This window comes from Acomys minous (genome assembly GCF_964271855.1).
Source record: "Acomys minous genome assembly, chromosome: 14".
Lineage (NCBI taxonomy): Eukaryota > Metazoa > Chordata > Mammalia > Rodentia > Muridae > Acomys > Acomys minous.
Genome location: NC_140496.1, coordinates 22209681 through 22234965, shown reverse-complemented (window position 1 = coordinate 22234965; position 25285 = coordinate 22209681). Strand labels below are relative to the sequence as shown.

Sequence of the window (25285 nt, the reverse complement as noted above, 5' to 3'; positions counted from 1 at the left end):
AGAGCGCCTAAAGGAAGTAGGCTTTGGCGGCAGAAACAGGCTAGGGGGCCCAGGACGGGGCTGCTAGAACAAGCAGGGTCAGCGCCAAGCTAGACCAGGCTCCTGCGGAGGCGGGGTCAGGCACTAGAGGCTGCACAGACCAAGGCGGGGCCAGGCCAGCTGGGACCCGGCAACCGAGACCTGATGCTTGCCTGGCGCCAACTCCGTGTTCCAGAGGCTTCCGCTAGACCACAATTCTCAGGGGCTCAGCCGGACAACCTCCCTCCGTGACTTAGCCTCTCCTCCCGCGCTGCGAGCCGTGGCTGCGCCTCCGCGCATGGCATTCTGGGAATTGTAGTACCATCCAAGCTCAGTAAAGCCCATAAGGAGTGTGTTGGGACTACGTTTCCCGGAGTGCATTAGACGGACGAGGGAAGGCAAGGGGGAAGGGACAGTCGTTCGCAGACCGCGCTGGGTTGCCGCCGCCGCTGCCGCCATCGTGCCAGCCCCACGGGTGAGTGTTGGGGCCAGCGCGCTGGGGCGGGGGCTGGGCCGCAGGAGCCGCGGTCTAGGCCGCCGGGAGCTTCTGTTTCGAGGCCCTGGGAGGCCCCTCCCCTCTTCGCACACCCTCGGCGGCCCGAAGAGGCGCGGGGCCCGCACCATGTGTCGCGCGCGGCTCCGCCTCCCGCGGATTGTCTGCCGCCGGGGCCAGGGGAATGCTGAGATCCTGGACCGACGCCTGTCCGGGCCGCCGTGTGTCCTGGCTGGTGGCCAGATCTTTTTCTCTGGTCCGGACGATCAGGATAGCTCTCAGGGCCCCGCCCTGTGTGGCCTTGCCTGGCTTGCTCGAATCCTGCAACCTCTGCTGGCAGGTTGGCGGGCCGATCCCAGACCCACGTCCCACCACCCGCCGGCGAAGATCCGGGGATGGGCAACGCCACCCAGCTCGCTCCAGAGCCAGCATGGGTAAGGGTTGCCCGCCTGCCGCTGCTGGGGCTTGGGACCATTGCCCCGTTCCAAACCAAAGCTCGGCTAGGATGTAGGTGAAGGCTTCTCTGCTTAATTGCCTGCTGGGAGTGCACGAAACTTAACCTCTACCTCAGTGGAACCTATGCTGTTATTGTGCAGCCTGGAGGACGGGAGCAGGAATTCTGGGGCCGGAGGGGCTGTCTCATGGGACTTTACCTTTAGCTAGTCTTGGATAATCTGAACCTGGGGTCTTTGTAGAGCAGCTCCCGGCTGGTAGGCCCAGCCTCCACCCTTCTGAGGAGCCTCTAGCCCTGGGGTGGGTTGCCCGACTTTGTTACAATGGAGGAAGGACGCCAAAGAAGTGAAATTAGTTGTGTGACCCTCCAAGGTTTCTGTTAGGTTTCTCAGGCACAGCCCAATTCTGAAATACATTAGAACCTCCTAGAGTCAGCATAGCATAGCCTGACAGGAGGATGACTCCTTAAGAATAAAATGATGAGGTAAGATTTAATTCATAAAGAAGTGGACCCCAAGCTTGAGGTCTTTGAGCCCAGTACTGGACTAGAAAAGGTGGAAGGGACCTATGACTAGAGCTCTGGTTTACACCATATTTGCCTTTTGAAGCTGGAGCTCAAAGAAATGTCTGCCTTCTCTTGTGTTGGAGCTGCCTGTGAACAGTCTAGAAGACGGGTGGGCCTTAAGAAAATGCCTTAATAATGGTGCCACAAATCATCACACTGAGTTCCTGGAGAAGAGGTGTATGTAACCAGTTACTATTAGGCAGGCTTTGATAAGACATTTCTGTTTGATGATTAAGGGACTAGTGTAGCTAAGCATCTCTTGTCAGGTGAATTCTCTGGCCCATTAATGGCTTCTGAGTAGACCAGAAGGCCTGAGGGGCAAGGCAGTTTGGTCTTTCGGACCTAGACTCAGCAAGCAGAGTGCCTGGTCTCGGTCCGTCTCTTAGGATGACCGACTTGGGGCCAGAATGCACAAAGCCATTTCTTTAAGGCCCTCTTCCCTGAATAGTTCCTCAGATACTGTTTTTCTGGTTTTTAACTTGAAATTTTTTTTTCAGTTCTCTGCCCAGTCCTTCTCCCTAGTTAAAGGCAACAAGCAAAGATTGCTTAGATCTCACCAGGGCCTACCTTGTATGGATTCAGCTCTCCTAATCCATGTCATAGCTGGTCACTGTGCCCCTGTGTGTTAGGCAGCCAGGGAGTGACTCTCCACAGAACATACAGGGCTGAAGAAGTAGGACCACTTGGAACTAAAGGCAGGTATTTCCAGACTTCCTTGGAGCTAGGGATGTAACTCAGGTTTCTCGTCTAATCGCCAGCACTGAGTAAGTTGGATGTGGTAGCTCAAGCTTGCAGTCTCAGTTTACGCGGGAATAGAGGTGTGAGCACAAGGGTCAGAAGTTACATCTTGAGCTGCACGGGAAACTGAAGGCCAGCCTGGGATACACGAGATCCTGACTCAAAGAAGTGACACAAACTCTCCAGCTTGTCTGGGTTCCAGATGAGCTAGGCTTACGGCTGTAGATCAGCTTGCATATTCCAAGCTTCTGGGTGGCTTGCGCATAGGACTTCCTTTTTGCTTTTTACTTTTTCCTGTGCTGGGAATCAAACCTTATACCGAACAAATGCTAGACTATGTATGCTCCAGCACCTTGAGGATCAAAAAGATACTGTTCTGAGCCGGGCATGGTGGAGCATGCCGTTAATCCAGCACTCAGGAGGCAGGGCCAGGCAGGTAGAGCTTTGTGAGTTTGGGCTAGCCTGGTCTACGTAGTAACTTCCAGGACCGCCAGCCAAAATATTCCCTAGAAATTCCCAGAAACTTACACCTGGAGTTAGCCATTGCTGTTACCCTGTCCCCGAGAAGCCCTTGATCTTTCTGGACTTGACAGGCCACTTAGGCTTGAGAGTCAATGGAGAACCCTAATGTTCTTCAGAATCCCTCTGTGCCTTCTCCTGTCATGTAGGAAGTCATGGGAAGTGGAACCTGACATGGGGCAATTGAGCATAGCTGACAAGCAAGTGACAAAGGACCTTTTTGTTTGTTTTATTTATTTTTCTTGTTTTTTGTTTTTGTTTTTAAAGATTATGAGTAGAGTGCTCTGCTCCATGGACACCTGCAAGCCAGAAAAGGGCATCAGATCACATTATAGATGATTGTGAACCACCATGTGGTTGTTGGGAATTGAACTCAGGACCTCTGGAAGAGCAGAGAGTACTCTTAACCTCTGAGCCATCTCTCCAGCCCCCTCAAAAATTATTTTTAATCATATTTAGTGTTTGGCTCTACATGTGCCACAGCTCTGGTGTAGAGGTCAGAGAACAGCTTGTAGAAGTGAGTTCTCTTCACTGTGTGGGTCCTAGGGATCAAAATCAGGAGATCAGGCAGAACAACAGGGACCTTTGTCTACTGAGCTATCTCAGTAGCCCCAAAATTTATTTTCACACAGTATTGCTATGTAATTCAGGGTAGTTCTGAACTTGCTATATAGCCTAGGCTGGTCTTGAATTTACAATCCCGTTGCCTCAGCCTCCCAAACTACTAGGATTATTTATGTGTACCACCACAGTTGGCCTTTTACTATAAAATTTGGTCTCTAGAATCCCACTTGTGTCTGAGCTATGTGTTGCTTTATTTGGCTGCCTCTGCAGTTAGTGCATTGAGATGATGAAGATAAAGGAAATGCAGAATTCCCAAATTTTACAAGCAGGAAGTACTTTCATTATGCCTGTGGTTCTAGCACTCGTGAGACTGAGGGAGCACGCCTGCATTTCAGACCAGCCTGGGATGCCCTAACAAGAAGCAGTTCTCAAAAAACAAACATTCTTAACCTGTGGGTCATAAGCCCCGTGGGGGTGAGTGACTCACAGGGTTGCCTAAGACCATCAGAAAACATATTTACATTACAATCCATAACATTAGCAAAATTAGCTTATGAAGTAGCAAAAAAAAATTTTTTTTTTCTTCAAGTCAGGGTTTCTGTGTGCAGCCCTGGCTATCCTGGACTCCCTTTTGTAGACCATGCTGGCCTCAAACTCACCTGCCTCTGCCTCCTAAGTCCTAGGATTCAATGCATGTGTCAACGTGGCTGGCTAACAAAAATAATTTTATGGTTGGGGTTACCACAACATGTGGTGTGTTGTATTAAAGGGCTGCAGCATTAGCCAGGTGTGGTGCATGCCTTTAATCCCAGCACTTGGGAGGCAGGCGGATCACTGTGAGTTCGAGGCCAGCCTGGTCTACAGAGTGAGTGCAGGACAGCCAGGGCTACACAGAGAGACTCTGTCTCGAGAAGGGCTGCAGCATTAGGAAGGTGGAGGGTCACTGCTTCACAGGAAGAAAGGTCAGTAAGTGGGTAAGAATGCTCGCTGTCCAAGAGTGAGGACCTGAGCTCTAGTCCTCAGCGCCCACGGTAAAGACCAGACCATACATTCTTATAACTCCAGCATTGTCAGAGGCCGACGTGAGTAGTGCTTGCTGGCTGACTTGCCATCCTAGCTCTAAGTCTGGACTTGACTTGAGAAAAGCCAAGAGCAGGACTTCTCACGGTTTCTTCTGACCTTCAGGCACACAGCTGTGCTCACACTGTGGCAAACAGACTTCAGTAATCTCAGCACTTAGTGTGAGGAGGGAGGGTAGGGTGCAAGGAGTCAGGTGTTGTTGGTGCACTGCATGCCTTTAATCCCAGGGCAAGTGGAGCTTGAGGCCAGCCTGCTCTGCGTTTTAGGGCGGCCAGAGAGTTCAAGGACCTTGTCTCAAAATGAACCTTCAGGGTTCTCCTAGTAAGGTATTAGCATCTTGTTCGACATGACCAGGGTTTGCTTCGTTTTGTTTTTCTCTAATGTTCGGATTTTTTTCTGCAAAGCACTCTTTGGTCCTTTGTGTTCACTCTGAGCTGAGGCTACAGGGAGGAGGAAATGGCAGAAATCCAGTCAGCCCTGATGCTAGACAAAGAAAGTGTCAGTGCTAAAGGTGATGGAGTAATGTTGGCATTGTGTGCTTGGTTGAAGAGAACTGCGGGGATCTAATTCTTGCGGAAGAGGGGCCTTTAGAGGATTAGAGTGTTGAGAGAAAAACCTAGTGTGCCCACCTCCCTCTTTAGTGACTGGCAAAAGCCATAGGAGTCTGGGGTTACTCTGAGAATGCCTGGGAATGTCACCAGCATTGTCTGGCCTTCTCTTCCCTTGCTTGAAATATGGGTGTGTAACATCTCTCACTAAACTGAGACTCCCTTGTGATCAGCTTGACTCGGGTGACAATTATTCCTTGACTGTTCTTCCTATACTGTTCTGTTCCGCCCCTTTCCCCTGGAGTGCCTGGGATTACATTACAGGCCTTTATGTCCCTCCCAGTGCCCTGTTGTAGGTGGTGCAGGGAGTCAAACGCTGGACTTGTGGTATGCTCTGGCCAACATGACCCACTGAACCACATCCTCAGTACCACTTGCTCCTTGAATGGTAACCAGGACATCTTTCTGGGACGAAAGATTAGAGAAGGCCTCCCCAGAGATGAAAGGTCCTCAGACCTGGTCACAGGGATTGTGAGTGTGCAGTCAAGAGATGGCCATTGTCTGGATGTTTCAGGGGGCGGGGGCCAATAGGGATGTCAGAAATAAGAATATTAGGACTGGGGATATAGGTCACTTGTTTAGCGGGCATGATGCCTTCGCTTCAGTCCCTAACTTTTGAGGGACAGAGATAAGAAATGAGAAGTCTGCTTGTTTTAGACTGCATTTCAGCTTCTCTCTGGGGCCTCCAGGATATAGTCTTTTGGGGCCAAAAGAAGTAGTAAACCATTTTCCAAGATCAGCATTGGAAAGTAGGCAGAAACCAGGCGGTGGTGGCAAATGCATTTAATCCCAGCACTCAGGAGGCAGAGGGAGGTGGTTGCTGTGAATTCCAGGATAGCTAAGGCTACACAGAGAAACCCTGTCTTGAAAAAAAAAAAAAAAAAAAAAAAAAGAAAGAAAGAAAGGCAGAAATTCTTTAGGCTATACCTCAAGTGGAACTTTTTCTTTTTTTTTTTTTTTCTTTCTTTTTTTTTTTTTCCGAGACAGGGTCTCTCTGTGTAGCCTTGGCTGTCCTGGACCTGCTTTGTAGACCAGGCTGGCCTTGAACTCACAGCGATTCACATGCCTCTGCCTCCCGAGTGCTGGGATTATAGGTGTGCGTTACTATGCCTGGCTCCGATGTGGTTTTTTAGTTTTTATTTTTGGGGTTTTTTTTTTTTTCCCAAGACAGGATTTCTCTGTAGTCTTGGCTGTTCTGGAACTCTCTTTTCTTTTTCTTTTTGTTTTTGTTTTTCTGAGACAGGGTTTCTCTGTGTAGCCTTGCCTGTTCTGGACTCGTTTTATAGACCAGGCTGACCTCAAACTCACAGCGATCTGCCTGCCTCCTCCCGAGCTCTGGGATTAAAAGCGTGCACCACCACATCCTGCTTGTTCTGGAACTCTCTATAGACCAGGCTAGCCTCAAACTCAGAGATCTGCCTGCCTTTGCATCCCAAGTGCTGGTATTAAAGGCATGTGCCACCACCACCTGCTGTTTGTTAATTTTTCAAATGGACTCTTTGCCGATAATGTTTGTAGGCTTACAGTTCAGTTTGAATTGGCTACTCCTTTCCCAACATTGTAATTCTGTGATCCTCTGACTTTGAAATAAAGAATTCTTGCTTGGGGAGCCAATAGTGTACCGCTGGAGTGGCTTTCAGGCCATGTGAAAGATTCTTACAATCAGTAAGTACTCAGTGGCAGCACCTCTCTTCTCCCTCTTATCACTCCAGTGTGTCCTCCTGAGCTGAGTGCTTTGCATAAGCCCAGCTCTGGCTAGAAAAGTGTCTCAGTAGCAGGAAGTAGTTAGTATTCAGAGACCAAAGGTGAGTCTGCTTACTGGCCCCAGGGTTCTCACTGCCAGCAGACATATGGTCAATCTGGAGCCTCTTACTCCTTATTTTTTGTTGTTGTTGTCACCTGTTATATGCCAACTCTGTAAGTGTCAGTGGCTGGAGACAAGTCTACCTAAGGATAAAGAACATCCTTTTCAAAAGAGTGTGTCAGGCCCTAAAGAAAAGGCTTGTGTGTGTGTATACCTGAATATACATTTCCCATATATGTGCACGTGCCCGTGAAGGCCAGACAGAGGAGTCAGATCCCTGGAACTGGAGTTACAGGTGAATGTGCACCGCCATTTGGGTATTGGAAACCGAACCTGGGTCCTCTGCAAAAGTAGTAAGTGTTCTTAACCACTGAGCTGTCTCTCTAGCTCTTATTATTTTGTGCATGTGACTGCTCACAGGCATGTGCTCATGTCATAGTACACAGAGGAAGGCAGAGGGCAACCTATGGGAATCTGTTCTCCTTTTACAGTGTGGCTCCTGAGGACTGAGCTCAGGTTGTCAGCAAAATGCCTTTATCTGCTGAGCCACCTCTGTGCTGCCCCGTTCTGGACATTTTTATGGGTAATCAAGTGCTAGCTGTGCCTAGGTCCTTTTGAGGTGAAAAACAACTATACTAGCCTTGTGGTGTCAGTTCATTTGAAAGAAGAAGTGTCCTTTTAACCTTGGTGGACTCTGTCCACTTTATTCTCTGCTCAGTCTTTGGTATCACAGCAGTTGTAGCTGAGGATGGTGGTGGCAGACCATGGAAGCAGGTACTAAGGAGTCTCCTGCTCTGCCAGGATGCCCAATCAGAAAGTTCAAGGCCTGACGCTCAGTTCACAAAGAATAGCTAAAAAAAGCCTTGGGCTTGGGCCGGGCATAGTGGCGCACTCTGGATGCAGAGGCAGGTGGATTGCTGTGAGTTTGAGGCTAGCCTGGTCTACAAAGTGAGTCCAGGACAGCCAAGGCTACACAGAGAAACCCTGTCTCGAAAAACCAAAAAAAAAAAAAGAAAAGAAAAGAAAAAAAGAAGAAGAAAGAAAGAAAGCCTCGGGCTCCAGAGAGCTCATGAAAGTACCGTGGAAAGGGAGGTCACTAGGCCAGTAAGTGCAGAGCAGAGAATAGAATGCAGCTCCCAGGATTCCTGGGTCAGTTGGGACTCTGGAGGCCTCCAAGCACAGGAAAGGGTCCAAGTGGTGCTAGGAATAGATAGGCTTCAGGAAAGGGCCCTGCCCTGGCTAACAACCTATGCACCAAAATGTTTCTTTCAACTTGAAGCAGAGGAATGGTAGGTTGGGCAGTTGCCATTCCTGGATCAAGAATGCTTCTCTGGAGGCTGACGATAACTCCTTACCACTGGGCTCTGTCACTTTAGCCCTTGGTTAATTTCTCCCTGATTTGCCCACAGGTACTGAGGAGCAGCCAGGACCACCAGGTCATAGCACAAGGGAGAAGTAGGCTAGTGGCCAGGTCTTAAGGAGGTGGCTGTGTGTCTACCACTTACCATAGCTCCTTCCTGAGGTTACTAGAGCCTTGGGATTGAGAGGGGGGTGTTGGGGCCAGGCTCCACTTGCCACATGTCACTCAGACACCCGAATGGATTGAAGGATCATTTCCTGGCAACTTAGGTACAAGATGTGGGTGAAGGAAAATGTGGGTCACTGAGCTACTTATATTGAGCAGGGTTGCCCAAAACTAACACCCCCAGCGACCAGCCAGCCCAGGTTAGGCTCCCACATTCATCAACAAACCATAGAAATGGGTGATTAAGAGTGCCCTGGTCAAGGAGACAGACCACAATATAAGTATAATGCTCTGACAGGGTGATGATTGCTAAGAAACAATACAGGAGGTAAAATGAGTAACCAGATTTCTGGACATGACTCATGAACACACAGCAGCACTGGCTGCCTGCGTAAGACTGGGCCCATCAGCATTTGATCATGGTGGGAGGATGGGGTGGGGCTCATAAGACCCCCATCCCTCTGAGGAGCTACATGTTGATAGTTAATAGTTGCTGGGAGGGGACGTGTTACTACTCAGTGGTGTTGTCATAGTGATTTGCCCTGTTCGAGTAAATAACCCCTCGCTAATGCTCATGCAAGTGACCTTAAATGCAGTGGGCCATGAAAAAGAAAAGGGCTAGTTAGGAAGAAGGACGGGGCTAAGAGGAGATAGTGAGATAATGGAGAATATGGTCAAAGTATAGTGCATAGGTATGAAATTGTGAAAGAATAAAGAAAATGGGCTGCAGAGAAGGCTCAGAGGTTAAGAGCACTGACTGCTCTTCCAGGGTCCTGAGTTCAATTCCCAGCAACCACGTGGTGGCTCACAACCATCTGTGATGGGATCTGATGCCTTTTCTGGCCTGCAGGTGTACATGTAGATAGAGTATTCATATGCATAAAATAAATAAATAAAATGAGGCCAGGGTAGTCATGGAATGTATCAGTGAAGAGGTGACATTTGAATTGATATGTGACAAGGAACCAGGTATCTAGTTACAAGAATGGTCCAGGTCTAAGGCAGTGAGTGACTGGTATCAAACCTTGTTTAAGTTCCTTGGGCCCCAGGTGAAGTGTAGGAAGTCTTGAAGAGGAGCTGCTTGGTGGGTTAGATGTCTTTACGGCTAAGCCTGACAACCTGCCTTCAATTCCTGGGACCCAGGTGTTGGAAAGAAAGGACCAACTCCTGCAAGGTTTCCTCTGGCCTCCACACATTGGGGCACGGACACGCACACACCTAAATAAATCCAATGAAGGAAGCAGTGACTACAAGTTCTCAGGTGACAGTGGACCCAAGTCTGCTCTAAAACTAGCAACAAGCCCAGTGTGGTTGCTAAAAAGAGAAGAGAGTAGGTGGCAAAGTCACAATTAGATGGCCAGGTAACTCGGGGCTGTGAAGATAAAGTAGTAATGAGCCTTTCTTCCAGGTACCGTGGAAATCATTGGAAGGCCACAGAGCCTGAGTTACATACATACTCCAGATCGCACATCATCATGAGACTAGAGAGGCAGAATTATCTTTTGGTTTTTTGTTTTTGTTTATTTTTATTTTTATTATCTTATGTGTATGAGTGTTTTGTGTACATGTATGTCTGTGTATCACATGGGTGCCTGGTGCCAGAAGAGATGACGAGACTATGCAGGTGCTGGGAATTGAACCCAGGTCCTTTGCAACAAGTGCTCTTAGCCAGACAGGTTTTTATTTTACTTTATTTCATGTAGTCCAGATTGGCCTTAAGCTCACTATGTAGTCAAATATAACCAAACTCCTGATCCTGTAGCCTTCAGTTCGCAAGTGGTGGGATTACAGGTGTACCACCACACCCAGACAGAAGGACAGGTTCTTTTTTTTTTTTTTCCCCTAAAGGACAGGCACCCTGCTGGATGACCCTGTCTGTGTAGCTGCTCACTCTGTCCTTTCCTCCTTAAGACTTCATATGCTCTGGCCCTAAGCCCAAGAGTCTTAGCCAAGGTCTGACGCCAGTCCCATTATTTGAAGAGCCTTCTTAGGGCAGGTGAGATGGCTCAGTGAGTAAAAGTGCTTCTTCAAGAAACCTAACAGCTTTAACAATTGAGATGTAATATGAATATTATCAATAAAAAAATAGCTTTTTTCTCAAAAAAAAAAAAAAAAAAGAAAGAAACCTAACAGCCTAATCCCCACCCCCCAACCCACCCTGGAAGGAGAAACCTAACCTCTGACATCTGCATAGGCTTACCTGCACTTACGTACATACCATAGATACACACAGTAATGAAAGAGTCCTTCCCAGTCTGTGTGTTTTAAGGCTATATGTTTGGGGCCTGGCAAACAAGGAATAAAGGAGAAATGGCACTCAATTTCTAAGGCTCTACTGCAAGCTTGTCACATTTAGCATTCTCCAGTGGACTTAGTGATGGGCCTTCAGATATGAAATTATCTCTATTTAATTGCCTGGAATAAATTATTTTTTTGTTTTTGTATTTTTCAAGACAGGGTTTCTCTGTGTAGCCTTGGCTGTCCTGGGCTTATTTTGTAGACCAGGATAGCCTCCAACTCACAGCAATCCACCTGTCTCTGTCTCCCTGAGTGCTGGGATTAAAAGTGCACACCTCCATACCTGGCTATAATTTTTTTTTTAAACCTTCTTTATCAACCTGGTGCCCCATGTCAGCCCCAGTTCCAGCTTGGCCAGCATCCCTCCAATTCTACTGAGACAGTAGAAACTGGTTGGTGATTTTGAAGGGCATGTGTGTTGCTGTAGGATCAAACCCAGGCCTTCACACCAAGTAAGTGCTCTACAAGTGAACTACATCTCCAACCCTTTATTTATTTTATTTATTTATTTTTTGGGGGAATGTGAAAAATCAGAGAACAACTTGTAGTTGTCTGTTCTCGCATGTTGGTTCCAGGGATTGAAGTCAGCAGGTTTGGTAGTAAATGCTTTTTCCTGTTGAGCTTTCTTGTCAAGCCTCTGATCCTTTTTATGTGTGTGAGTGCTTTTAATTGCATGCATGTACATGTTGTATGTGTGTGTCTTTTGTCCAGAGAGACCAGAACAGAGTTGTGGGTGCTGGGAGCTGAACACGAGTCTTCTGCTAAGTAATCTTCACTGTTGAGCCATCTTTGCAGTCCCCTGATACCGTTTTGTTTTGTCACAGGACATTTTTTTCCGCACAGACTGGCGAAAATCACATAGACTTCCTATCTCAACCTCCTGGTTGCTTAGATTATAGGCATGAACTACTATATATGTCTGTCTTCAGCCCTATTTTGCTCCTCTCAGAGATTGAGGCTCCAAGGTGTAGGGCTTCATGCCAGAGGCTACTGTTTCATGGATACAGTCTGCTCATTTTATATCTAAGAGCATCGGGTTGTTACTGAAGTCCTGGCTCTGGAGCCTACAACGTGTGCTGAGCTGATGGTCTCACTGTGTCTCTTGTTATCTCCGACATGAGCCTTGCTGGTGTGGGGGAGTGCACATAAAGTGCTTGGCACATTTCTCTCTCTGCTTGATCTGTGTTTGTCTTTGAGACTAAAGTCTCCATGCAGGTCACTGCTGTTCAGATTTTGCCTTTGGAGACACTTAAAATTTTTTAAATTTTTAGAAATTACTTATTTATTGTATGTGAGTACTTTACCTGCAGAAGAGGGCATCAGATCACATTACAGATGGTTGTAAGCCACCATGCGGTTGCTGGGAATTGAACTCAGGTGCTCTGGAAGAGCAGGCAGTGCTCTTAACCACTGAGCCATCTCTCCAGCCCCTAAAAATAAAAATGTTTAGGTCAGTGTGTTGGCTCTGTTTCTTAACAATTAAACTTTATTATACAACCCAACTAGCATACACAAGACGCAAAAAAGATTAAAGGGACAAAAGAGTGAACCTTCTGGTATCCGTTCCACGGGATGGGTCCTTAAGTGTCTCTCTGCCCAGCGTGCTGGTCTGGCCTGGTCGCTCCTCTCCACGTGCTCTCCCCTGGCCTGAACTTGTTGTTCTCTCCTCCCCATCTCCCTCAGTCACATGGAAAGGGCGGTCTCCTTCTCCCGTCGAGGGTCAATTAGGAAAACAATACCCCAGGTGGGGTTCCCAGGTCTGCTTCCTGAATTCCAGGCCCAGGATGGCTCCACTAAGTCTATCACAAGGTATTCATGGGGTGCCCCAAGGGTAAAGCCCGCCAAGACTGCTTCCACCTGTGACAAAGCTTAATCTTTCCCACACATCCCCCTTCTCTTTTAAAAAAAATTAAGAACTATATACACACATATACATATATACATAATCATCAGGTATTAAGTACATAACAAAGTCCTTTTATACTTGTTAACCTGAGGGAAAGTATTTCACTATCCTACCAAAGAGAGTCCTTTTCTTTCATGAGAAATTGCAATTATCAGTCTATAAATGTGTTTTTAATTCTTACACTAAAAGCTTCTAGTAACACTGTGGCTATCTAGTCTTCAATCCCATCAGAGACCCAAGAAGGAAAATCTATCTAATAAAGGAAGTGCTAGCGGGCAACTTCCAAGTTACATAGGACAGAGAGAGCAGACTGCCTGGATAGTCACCGAATTTGCCTAACTTGGAGTCTGTGGTTGCAGTCTCTTTTTTTTGCGGGGTGGAGGGTTGAGACAGGATTTCTCTGTGTAAGACTCAGTTTGTAATCTAGGCTGGCCTTGAATCTACAGAGATCCACCTGCCTCTGCCTCCCAAGTGCTGGGATTAAAGGAGTGCACCACCACACTGGTTTATGGTTGCATTTGTACATTTCTACCTTTGTAGTACCTTCTTGTCAGAGACTACAGATTCTCAGGGGATTTTTGTACCTCCAAATGCCTAAAGGTCCAAAAAGACTGATCTCAAGGCCACAGCTCCATGAGGAGCCTGGCTCTAGTCCGTCTGTGGGCTACTGGGGTGAAGCAGGAGATGCTGTAGCTGTTGGCTTCTCACAAGAGCTGTAGCAGTCAGAGGATGAAGGCTCAGTCTCAATCTGACGTGAAACTGTGTCTGTGAGTCTTTTGTTTTCAGGCTTGTACTTCACAGAAGATGTATTAACAAGAGCGGAGCTGTCTGGCTATTCTGAGGAAGCATTCAGCTCTGCCCTGGACACCTACCCCAGGAGAGTAGTGCATGTGGCTGGAAAAGGCTCTGCGTTCTGCTTCTTTTTGGATTGAAGAATGATGTCTTTAAGCTATGAGCTGAAAACTATTAAATCTATAATTTGCTATGCTGAACATTCTGTACTGGGGAAGGGTGTGTAAGGATTATGTGTATGAAAATTGATACAGTGGCCAGTTATGGTGGGCACACATTTAATTAATCCCAGCATTTGGGAGTCAGGTGGGTCTCTGAGTTCGATACCAGGCTGATCTACAAAGCGAGTTCCAGGCCAGCCAGGGCTACACAGAAGGCTGGTGGGGTTTGTACCTGGAGTGGGTCAGTAATGGTGTCTGGTAACGAGTTGACAAACAAGTAGCATCTGACCAGTGACTTGGAGGAAGAATAATTGACTGAGCAAATGATTGTATCCTCACCAGGGCTCCTGGAGAGCAAACGTGTCTGTGTGTCTGTGTGTCTGTGTTAGAGCCAGGAGGAGTGAACAGCTGGCAAGATGGGGACGGGTATAGACCAGCAATCTTTTTGTCTTTGATCTTTTTGTCTTCTCCCACCCACCACACCCCTGACAGGCTTTCTCTATTTTAGCCCTGGCTGTCTATAACTTTCTCTGTAGACCAGGCTGTCCTCGAACTCACAGAAATTCTCCTGCCTCTGCCTTCCAAGTGCTGGGATTAAAGATGTGCACCACAACTGCCTGGCTTGTCTTGCTCTTTTGTTTTGGCTTTGCGTTTGCTTTTGAGACAGGGTTTCATGTAACTCTGGATGGCCTAGAACTTACTGTGTAGACCAGGCTACTTTCAAACTCTCTGCTTCCTGAGAGCTCAGATTAAAAGTCTTCCACTGCTTCTTGGTTCTTTTCTAAATGTATTTTAGTTGTATGGGTGTTTGTCTGCATGTATGTCTATACACCACGTGTGAGCTTACTGCCCTTGAGGTTATGTGGGTGATGGGAGTTGAACCCAGGTTCTCTGGAAGAGCAGCCAAGGCTTTTTAACTACTGAGCTGTCTCTTGTTCTTTTTTTGTTTTGTTTTTTGAGACAGGGTTTCTCTGTGAAGCCTTGGCTGTCCTAGTCTCACTTTGTAGACCAGGTTGGCCTCAAAATCACAGCAACTTGCCTGCCTCTGCCTCCTGAGTGCTGGGATTAAAGGTGTGGGCCACCACACCCAGCTTCCCCCCCCCCCCAAGATAGGTGTGTGTTCTCCCCCCTACCCCATCTCTCCCAAGCTAGTCTTGAACTCACTGTGTTGACCTCCAGGCTGGCTTTGATCTTCCAACAATCTTTTTTTTTTTCCTTTTCCCTTTTTGGATTTTTGAGACAGGGTTTCTCTGTGTAACAAGCCCTGTCTGTCCTGGACTCAATTTGTAGTCCAGGCTGGCCTTGAACTCACAGAGATCTGCCTGCCTTTGCCTCCCAAGTGCTGGGATTACAGGCATGTGCCACTTCGATCAGCTTTTTTGTTGTTGTTAAAATTTATTTCTTTATTTTTCTAATGTATATGAGTGCTCTCTCTGCATGTACTACCATCTGCATACCAGAAAAGGGCATCAGATCTCACTATAGATGGTTGTGAGCCACCATGTGGTTGTTGGGAGTTGAACTCAGGACCTCTGGAGGAGTAGCCAGTGCTCTTAACCATTGAATCATCTCTCCAGCCCTCCTCCTCCATAATCTTTCTACCGTAGCATCCCTAAAACTGGAACTCCTAGCAGTTTGTGTTGTATGTTTTTGGTTTTGTATGTTTGTGTGTGGCCAGAAGAGGGTATCAGATCTTTTAGAGCCAGGGTTACAAGCAGATGTTAGCTGTCCCTTGTTGCTGCTGTGAGCCAAACTCTGGAGAACAGGAAGCACTATTGACAGCTGAGTAATCTCTGCATGTCCTTTCTTTATTTTTGTTTTTTCTTTGTTTGTTTGTGAGTGAGAGGGTCTCACTATAACTCTGGCTGGCCTGTATATCAACACATGGACCAGGCTGACCTTGAACTCAACAGAGATCCTCCTGCCTTTGCCTCCAAGTGCTGGCATTAAAGGCCTGCACCACCACAACCAGATCTTATTATTTTATGATACAAGGTTTCACTGTGCCGTCTAGTGTCCTGGAACTCACAGCAGTTTTACTATAGCCTACCAAGTGCTGGAATTATAGGCATGTAGCACGTACCTGGGCACTTGTTTTAAGAGGGGTCTTGCTATGTAGCCCTGGCTTGCCTGTAACTTTTGTTTTGTTTTGTTTTTGTTTTTCGAGACAGGGTTTTCTGAGTAGCCTTGGTTGTCCTAGAACTCACTCTGTAGACCAGGCTGGCCTGGAACTTATAGAGATCTGCCTGCCTCTGCCTCTGCCTCCTGAGTGCTGGGATTAAAGGTGTGCGCCACCGTGCCCAACTTTGCCCGTTACTCTTTATCCTCTCCTTTAACATCCTGAGTGCTAGGATTAGAGGAATATAATAGCATGCCTAGTTTAAGGTTTGGCTCTAACCCAAAGGCAACAGGGTTAAAAGGAGCTTTGACCAACTTTGTGATTGAGGCTTCAGTTATAGAAGACCTTGTCAGCCCTGATATCTGAATGAGCTTTAGGCAGGCGCTCTGCATTGTCCAACCAACTCTAAGTTTACTTATCTGTAAAGCCAGATGACAATGGAGTCTTACCATATGTCATATGTTTGTGTACATGGAGATAAAATTCGTGAAGGCCGAGCAGGCCTGGAGTAAGGTTGGTCTTAGCTTCTGGGGCTGCTTTTGGTCTCCTTAAAGCAATGGTCTTTGTGCAGTCTATGAGTTTTCTTGTGTTTGTTGATCATGTTTTTGAGATAGGGTCTCTAACCCAGGCTGGCCTCTAACTCTTTGTGTAGCCAAGTTCAAGACACCTTGAACTTTTTTGTGTCGCCCTGGCTTTCCTGGACCCACTCTGTAGACCAGGCTGGCTTCAAACTCAGCTATCCTCCTGCCTCTGCCCCTGAGTGCTGGGATTTAAAGGGGAGCGCCACCATACCTAGGTGACACCTTGAACTATCGATCCTCCTGTCTCTACCTTCCAAGTACTGGGATTATAAGCATGTGCTACCACATCTGGTCTCTGCATTGCTGAGGCTTTGTGCATATTAGGCAAGCACCCCTACCCTGGCCCTGTTTTGTTTGTTTGTTGTTTGTGAGACAAGATATCATGAAGTTACCCAGGTTGGCCTTGAACTCATTCTGTACTTTGGGCAGCCCCCTTGGATGAAGGTCTTTTTATTATTATTATTATTAATTTATTTATTATTATGTATACAGTATTCTGCCTGTGTATGTGCCTGCCTGCCAGAACAGGGCACCAGATCTAAGTATAGATGGTTGTGAGCCACCATGTGGTTGCTGGGAATTGAACTCAGGACCTTTGAAAGAGCAACCAGTGCTCTTAACCTCTGAGCCACCTCTCCAGCCCCTGGATGAAGGTTCTTATGTTAGCTTTTCAAGTAGCTTGCATTATAGGATTGTAGCACCAAGCCAGGTTTTATCCAGTTTTGAAGATTCTTTTTCATGCTCTCTGATGAAATGTTCCTAAGTTGTCTTGTTCCCCAGAGCCCCACCTGGACCAGAGTTTCCTTTTGTCCTTCTGCTATTACTTTAGCCAGATAGTTTTCCTACTAGAACAGTACTACTGCTGGGTGTGGTGGAGCACGCTCTGGAGGCCGAGACAGGTGGATCTGCACATCAAGCTCCAGGCCAAACAGGGCTGCATAGTGACATACTGTCTCAAAAAAACAAAAAAACAAAGCCCTACCTAGCTGGACATTAGTACATGTCTTTAATAGAATTCAGAGGGCAGGGTCCAATGGAAAACAGGCCAGTATGGTCTACATAGCAAGTTGTAGGCCAGCCAGGGCTACACAACGAGACTCAATCACAGATAGATTCATAAGGTTGACAGGATAGATAGGACAATACTACTGACACAGAGAAAACACCCACCCACTTCTCATGCCACGTGCCAGTGCTTTGCTTGTTTCCGGATTCCTTTCCAGCCTTGCTGTCTCTCTCTTCCATCTCTGATAGTCTGGTTTGCTGCCCCTTGTCTGTTTTGGTGCTATTTCTTGTTGCTTAGCATGTTCTCTCTCTCTCTCTCTCTCTCTCTCTCTCTCTCTCTCTCTCTCCTCCCTCCCTCCCTCCCCCCCTTTGTTTTTACAAGACAGGGTTTCTCTATGTAGCTTTGCCTGTCCTGGAACTCATTCTGTAGACTAGGCTGGCCTCTAGCTCACAGAGATGCCTCATGCATGCCTCTGCCTCCCAAGTGCAGGCATGTGTCACCATCGTCCAATGGCTTTTTTATTTTTTTTATAATTTGTTTACATTATATCTCAATTGTAATCTCCTCGCTCTTATCTTCCTGGTCCCACCCTCCCTCCCTCTTCTGCCCTGTTCTCCTCCCCTATACCTCTGACTGGTGGGGTCCCCCTCCCCCACCATCTGACTACAGCCTATCACATCTCATCTGGATAGTCTGCATCCCCCTTCCTCTGTGTTCCCACAGGGCCTCTCTAACAAGGGGCAGCGATCAATAGCAGGCACCAGAGTTTGTGCCGGAGGCAGTCCCCCGCTCTCCCCTCCCCGTCTCCATGTGGAGAATGAGCTGTCCATTGGCTAGGGTCTAGGTTCTGCTTGCCGTGTCCTTGGTTGGTGGGCATGTTCCTATTGAGGACCTCCCCCTGAGAACTGCCCAGCCTTGATGTGGGCTGAGAACAGAAGGAAGAATGACGCTCATTATTCCTGCAGCTTTTCCCAAGAGCACTTGTGAGCTGGGCAAAGTGTCGTGGCTTCTGTGGGTTGGGACGTGTTGAGTGGATACTATGGTGGAAGGTGCAGAAATGGGAGGGTAGGGAAATATGGACGTTTCTTGGAAAATTGGAAATGTGACCAAAATTGCATGTGAAACTAGCTGTAGGTCGTATGCTTCTTCCATTTGTTGACTTGTTTCTGGGCACAAATGTGAACTGGACACACCTTGTTTTCCTGTGGACAGGCGTGGCTGGATCCAAGCTTTCTCTTCTGCTTGTATTAGACTTCCCTGGACATTTCTTAGTCATCTGACCAAAGAGTTTCTATCTTTAGTACAACTACCTCCTAGGGAACTTAAAATAAAACTGGCTTCATTTCCTAGCTTTTCCTTGGCTAGGGTTTTGTCATATGCTGGAGGATTGGATTTATCTTTATTCTACTCTGTCCCTTCCTGCTGGCTCCTCTGGCCTTGGTGAGGTCATAGAGACTCACAAGTTAGCACTTAGCATGTTAAGCTGTGTGAGCACCAGCAACCCAGCATCACTCTTGAGTTTCGCAGAGGATGATGTGGAAGCCATAGAAGCAGTGCCGTGTATCAGCTCCTACCAGCTGATGGCTTTCTGTTGGGGTGAAATCTTCTTGATGTTCTGTCTGAAACCTATTGTGAAGACAGAGGCTGTGCTCCTCTGCAGGCAGATCCATACAGAACAGTGCATGGCTCTCTAGGGCCCACAGGAAGTGTAGGCCAAAGTTGCTTTTTCATCCGTGTCCTTGGGATCAGGGCCTCTAGCCAGATGGAGATCGCCCTCCAGGAGTAGGGCAGTGGTGAGGCGGGACGGTGTGCTATATGCCATTTCCTGCTCACAGCCTCCTGTTTATTTCCCTTTCTCATACTTCTGTCACAGCTCGGGAGTGAGCAGAGGATATTATTATCACTGAAGAAATGATGCCAGAAAAGGCCAGGTCATCAATCCCCTGGCCTCACAGATCTTAGGTGGCTCCTTAGGACTTGCTGTGGTCTCTTTAGAAGCCATGTGTCCCCCCAGCTCGCCCAGCACATCATTGGGACAGTGTTGGAAGCTGAAGGCTAAAAGGCAAGCATTCTACACAGAAACATCAGTCATTTCTGGTCTGAACTATGGATAGAATGGCAGCAACTCTGGGCTTGGAGGTTATTGAGAGAATTAAAGGAAAAATGTAGAACTGAGGCCAGTGCCTAGTTCCTTCTTCTCCCATTATTGGACATTATAGGACCTATTCAGTTTTCCTTTGTCCAGGTTACATCCTCAACATCCACCTTGTATAACTGGCACCCCTCTGTCATCAACCTAGAGCTCCTTAGAAGGTGGGCTAAATATGTTTCCCACCCTTGTTCGGGTCTCCTCTGAGATCCCCGGGGTTGTTCTCACATCCCATGAAAGAACACCTTTCTGCATGAGGAGGCAATGACAAAGGTCAGTGGCTGGCTGCTTTCTACTTTTGTGGTACTAACACTTCTGTGTTTGTCTTGCTGGTCTTGCAGGTCTCAGTGAGGTGGGTGACTCTCCAGGATGGGAGACAAGCCGATTTGGGAACAGATTGGATCCAGCTTTATTCAGCATTACTACCAGTTATTTGATAACGACAGAACCCAACTAGGCTCAATTTACGTAAGTCTACAAGTTGAGAGCCAGAATAGGACCCTAGGATCTCAATTTGGATGCCAGGCATAGGTACTGTAGTATCCTGGACAAGAAGTTTGGGCTTTGCCATTCCATGTGGTTGGCACCTTGTCAGGGCAGGTGGTCCTAAGAGTATCTCTCCTCCAGATCAAGTAGCATCAGGCAGAGGCAAGGACTCAGTATCCTCTGGAGGGAGCAGCCATGAGCATCTTCAGTGCAAGGCTGGAGATGTCATGTGTAGCTGCTTTTGAGGCCAGAGTACCTGAGTGCTCATGGGAATAAATAAATAAATAACCCAAGGAGTCTTCTAGGCAGGCATTGAGAGATGCTTTAATGAGACTCATCTACTCATTCTTGACAATGCCTGGGATTCAGTCACATCAGGGCATTTAATTAGCCAAGCTAACCAGGATCCTCCTGTCTTACTCAGGATAGGAATAACAGTAGGCTTAGATCCTGGTCAGGCTGCCAGAAGGTGTAACTCTTCCAGAATGCCAGGATTCATTCAGACAGTTTGGAAAAAAGAAAGGCATCTTAACAGAGCAAAGTCATCTCCCTACTGTCGCCCCATCACCACCACCCCTAGCATAAGACCCCACTCTGGAGCTTAGGCTACTTCAAACGCTCCATCGTCTTGCCACAACCTCTTGTCAATGGGAGGTAGAAGGATCTCTGAGTTCTAAGCCAGCCTGGGCTACACAGTGAGACTCTGTTGCACATAGTGGAGGGGGGTGGGTGTGAAGAATTTTAATAATCTTTTTGTGTCCATGAAATAGTTTAGTATAATCTAAATAAAGTTTGCTGGGCATTGTGGCATAAACCTTTAATACTGGTACTGGAAGGCTAAGGCTATTAGGTCTTTTGAGCTCAAGGCCAGCCTGGCCTACAAAGAGACACTACACCTCAAAAATAAAATAAAATTAAAAGAAATAAAGAATTTCTTTGCTGGGCAGTGGTGGCGCACACTTTTAATCCCAGCACTCAGGAGGCAGAGGCAGGCAAATCTCTGTGAGTTCGAGGCCAGCCTGGTCTACAAAGTGAGTCCAGGACAGCCAAGGCTACACAGAGAGACCCCGTCTTAAAAAAAAAAAAGAATTTCTTCTTTTGGTTTTGGTTTGATTTGGTTTTTCTAGACAGGGTTTCTCTGTGTAGCCCTGCCTGTCCTGGAACACACCAGCTTGGCCTCTAACTCAGGGATTGCCTACCTCTGCCTTTAATCCTGAGCACTGTCACTGCCCAGCAGAAATTAGAGTTTCTAATTTAGAAATTATTGCTAGTATAAATTTGGGAGTCAACCTTAATTTTCTCTTCCAGACAAATAAACAGGTCTGCATTCATTTCCCTCAGCAAGATCCTTTCAGAGAATTTTCTCCAGGGCCTTAGAATGTTGAGGCCCTGACTCTACATTTCTTGTATGCTTTTTAGATTGATGCATCATGCCTTACGTGGGAAGGACAGCAGTTTCAGGGAAAAGCTGCCATTGTGGAGAAGTTATCTGTAAGTAAGGTCCAAGCCTGGGATACAGTTAGCTTCTGTCATGCCCTTACGACCTCTGCTTACCTCCCATTTTTCTCTTGCAGAGCCTTCCGTTCCAGAAAATTCAGCATAGTATCACGGCGCAGGACCATCAGCCTACACCAGATAGCTGTATTATCAGCATGGTTGTAGGCCAGCTCAAGGTACAGTGCCACTGTGCCTCAGGGCTCCTGTGCCTTCCCTGTGCATGTAACCTACTTATCGAGAACATCCACAGTGACTGTCCAAACAAAACCTATCAAAGTGGCTGCCTACTTTGTTTAATGTAACAGCCACTTGCAATTAACCTTTCTTGCCGTCCCTTTCTTCTTTCCGTGGTGCTGGGTATTGAATATATGCTAAGCAAATACTCTGTCAGGCTGAGCTACACTCTTGTCCTCACAGTTATTTCTACCTACTTGCTTACTTACTATTTATTTGGGGGGCTGGGTGTTACTATGTAGCCCTGGCTGGCCTATAACTTGCTATATGGAGCAGACTGGCTCCACACAATCTTAAATTGTGCTAGTTAAATTAAAACATACTTCCTCAGTTGTACTAGTTACAATTCAAGTGCTTGTGGTGCTTGTGGTCAGTAGCTGTGCTTGCAGAAAGTCCTAGTGAGGAGTTCTGGTTTAGAGCCATTATGGAAAAGCGGCAAGATGAATAGGACCAGGGCCGAGCTATACTGCCAGACTCTTTGGCTCCTGTGTTGCCCTGAGGTATAGGTAGGCTTGCTAGTTGCCATCTCTTCCTTCCCCCCTGCCCCGCCTCCTCTCTCCCCCTTTGTCCCCCTCAGACTCTGAGACAGGGACTTGCTATGTAAACCAAGCCCTCCAGTTTACAGAGATCCTCCTGCCTCTGTTTGCTAAGTGTGGAGATGGAAGAACTGTACCACCACAACTGGCCCAATATGCTTCTTTACAAGCCAAGCCAAGCAAATATCTTGAAGTCCTGCCTTGTTGTGATTTCCTTTTCCCTTAAGAAAAAGAAAAAAAAATTTAAAAGATTTATTTATTTATATGTCTTATGTATATGAGCTCTATCTGCTTGTACACCTACATGCAGAGAGGGCATCATATCTCACTATAGATGGTTGTGAGTCACCACACGGTTGCTGGGAATTGAACCCAGGACCTGAAAAAGAATTTTTTTTTAGTTAAAACAAAAAAATGCTTTGTGTGTGTACATGATAGATGTATGCTATGTGTGCCATAGCACACAAGTGGAGGTCAGAGGATTTTATTTTTCATGGATTCTAGGGATCCAGCTCAGCTCACCAGGTTTATAGGGCAAGTTCCTTCTATCCATTGAGCAGCTCATTGGCTTTTGTTTGTTTGTTTGTTTTTTGTTTTTTGTTTTTTGTTTTTTAAGGTGTGTGCCACTATGCCTGTCTCCTTTTCTCCTCTTAAGACATTTCATCTGCCTGGCACACACCTTTAATCCCAGGAGGGAGAGGAAGGTAGACTCTATGAGTTTGAGGCCAGCCTGGTCTACGGAGTAAGTTGCAGGACAGCCATGGCTACACAGAGAAGCCCTGTCTTGAAAAACAAAACTAGGGCCAGAGAGACGGCTCAGCGGTTAAGAGTACTGTCTGCTCTTCCAGAGGTCATGAGTTCAATTCCTGGCAACCACATGGTGGCTCACAACCATCTGTAATGTGATCTAATGCCCGCTTCTGGCCTGCAGGTGTACATGCAAATAGAGCACTCATACACAATAAATAAATAAATAATCTTTAAAAGAAAGAAAGAAAGAAAAGAAAAAGAAAACTAAAACAAACAAAAAGAAGACATTTCATCCTTATTATCAGATAGTGTTCCGAAACAGGACAAGTTGGCTGAGCTCTCGGCCAGATTTCACATCTTTAGAAATGTGTTCCTGTAGACTCAGTATATGCCCACATGCATCAGTGATGCTGGAGACAGTGCCTGTTGTTTTGTTTTGTTTGTTTGTTTGTTTGTTTTTCAAGACAGGGTTTCTCTGTGTAGCGTTGGCTATCCTAGACTCAGTTTGTCCTCAAACTCACAGCGATCCACCTGCCTTTGCCTCCTGAGTGCTGGGATTAAAGACATGCGCCACCACGTCCAGCGAGACACCTGCCTGTTAACTAGGCCTCGTCATCATTTTTCTTATTTATTTATTTACTACACATACGGTGTTTTGCCAGCGTGTATGCTACAGGCCAGAAGAGGGCACCGTGGTTGCTGGAAATTGAATTCTGGGACCTTTGGAAGAGCAGGCAGTGCCCTTAACCTCTGAGCCGTCTCTCCAGCCCTCATGATCGTTTTCTGGGTTCTGGTTACAAGCTTTAGGCCTTTTTTCTGTTGCAGTGCTATGCTTGTCATTCTCCTACCCTACCCTAACCCTTTAAAAACATTGGGATCCTACTGTTAACTTTGTGTGCACATGCGTCTGTGCGTGCATGTGTTTTATTGGGGGGGGCTTACTGGCTTGTTTTAACTAGCCTTGTCATATACTAGCAGGCATGTGCCACCATGCCCAATGTGAACTCCTTTTTCAGCCTTAAACCATTTACTCAAAAAATAGTTTTACCAATTTCTCCTGCTTGGACTAAATGCTTTATTGAACACTAAGATTACTTACAGTTTTTTGATACTATAAATTAATACTAAGTGTTACAAGATTGCCTAAATGTTTTGATCACATCTACCCAGAGATGTTGTTAAGAGACAGGCAGTCTGATCTGTTGCCTACTTGGTGGTAAAATAAGCTGCCTTTCAGTATATATGGCAGTGCGAGTAACCATTTATTGACATCTACATGACCAGCAGTTTCACACATAGCAATTCATATTCAAATACCTAATCTGTACTGGAATTCAGGTTTTAGATGATAGGTACCTGATCCCAAATTCTATATTCTCTGCCTTGTTCTCCCACTACACATCCCTCCCCTGTACTGAATCTTCTCTTTTCCCCCCATGCAGGCAGATGAAGATCCCATCATGGGTTTCCACCAGATGTTTCTATTAAAGAACATCAATGATGCTTGGGTTTGCACCAACGACATGTTCAGGCTTGCCCTGCACAACTTCGGCTGACCTCCTGATGGCCAGATGTTCACGCTGTTTCCTCCTCCCGCCTCTTCCCAATACTATCTCACTCCTCCAGATGCTCCAAATATCATGCACACACGAGCAGGGCCGAGGTGGGAGTGGGTGCAGTGCGCTTCTGTCACCAGGTTTTGTGCATGATGTTTGGATGCTAGGCTAGCTGCATCTGACAGGAGAAGTTTGTGTTGTACCAGCGCATGCCTTGGAAAGACTTAAGTAATGCAAAAGATTGTCGGTTTTTGTTTTTGTTTTATTTTGTATTTTTAATCTACTGACAAGTTGCTCTAGTAACCCAAAGAAGTGAAGGAGAAAGCAGCTGCCTCACCGCCCAGATGTTGATTTGTTCAGATGTTTCAATGCCTCATGATACAATAAAACCACAAAAATTTTCTTAACAGTTTAAATTGTTTTAATTAGTTAAGTAGTTGGCTGGGCATCAATAATTCTGACCCATTGTCTCTCATGTCACCCTCCCCGTCTTCCTCACTGTAACAGTACCTGCTGCAAGGAGCAAATTGAAGTAGCAGTCCCAACTAAGCTTCTCTCGAGCCTGCTAGGCCAGAGTCCTCTCCAGCCCGCTTGTCTTTGGAAAGCAGGGAAAGCTGAAAACAGGTCTAGCCTGAAGCGTCTCTTGTAATGAAGGCTCTTCCATCAGTTCTGTCTGACACCTCCTGTGGCCTCTGCTCTGAGTAGGTTCAGGTCTAGTTGCAGGGTAGATGCTTCGCCTTTAGCAGCTAGAAAGGCCTTGATTAAAAAAACAGCTTCCCATGTTTAGACTTCTGGGTTGAAGTCCCAGATGAAGGGGCCTGCTCTGTTCCCAAAAGGGTCAGGATGA

General features: G+C 46.7%; 1 protein-coding gene and 1 long non-coding RNA gene across 5 annotated transcripts in view; one reads left to right on the top strand and one right to left on the bottom strand.

Annotated features, from left to right (window-relative positions):
- Positions 1–25285, bottom strand: part of LOC311582430 — a 222632-nt gene that overhangs the window by 170035 nt on the left and 27312 nt on the right. The window lies entirely within an intron of this gene.
- Positions 355–24847, top strand: NUTF2 (nuclear transport factor 2). Of its 3 annotated transcripts, XM_084755570.1 has the most exons (6): positions 406–493; positions 19104–19292; positions 19721–19847; positions 21285–21356; positions 21440–21538; positions 24325–24847. In XM_084755570.1, the coding sequence occupies exons 3-6, from the start codon at positions 19749–19751 to the stop codon at positions 24436–24438; spliced, it is 384 nt and encodes a 127-aa protein (XP_084611696.1). In that variant the 5' UTR covers positions 406–493; positions 19104–19292; positions 19721–19748; the 3' UTR covers positions 24439–24847. The 3 variants fall into 3 exon arrangements, with proteins under 3 accessions (XP_084611695.1, XP_084611696.1, XP_084611697.1); XM_084755569.1 differs by lacking the exon at positions 19104–19292 and having other exon boundaries at positions 355–493; XM_084755571.1 differs by lacking the exons at positions 406–493; positions 19104–19292 and adding an exon at positions 924–945.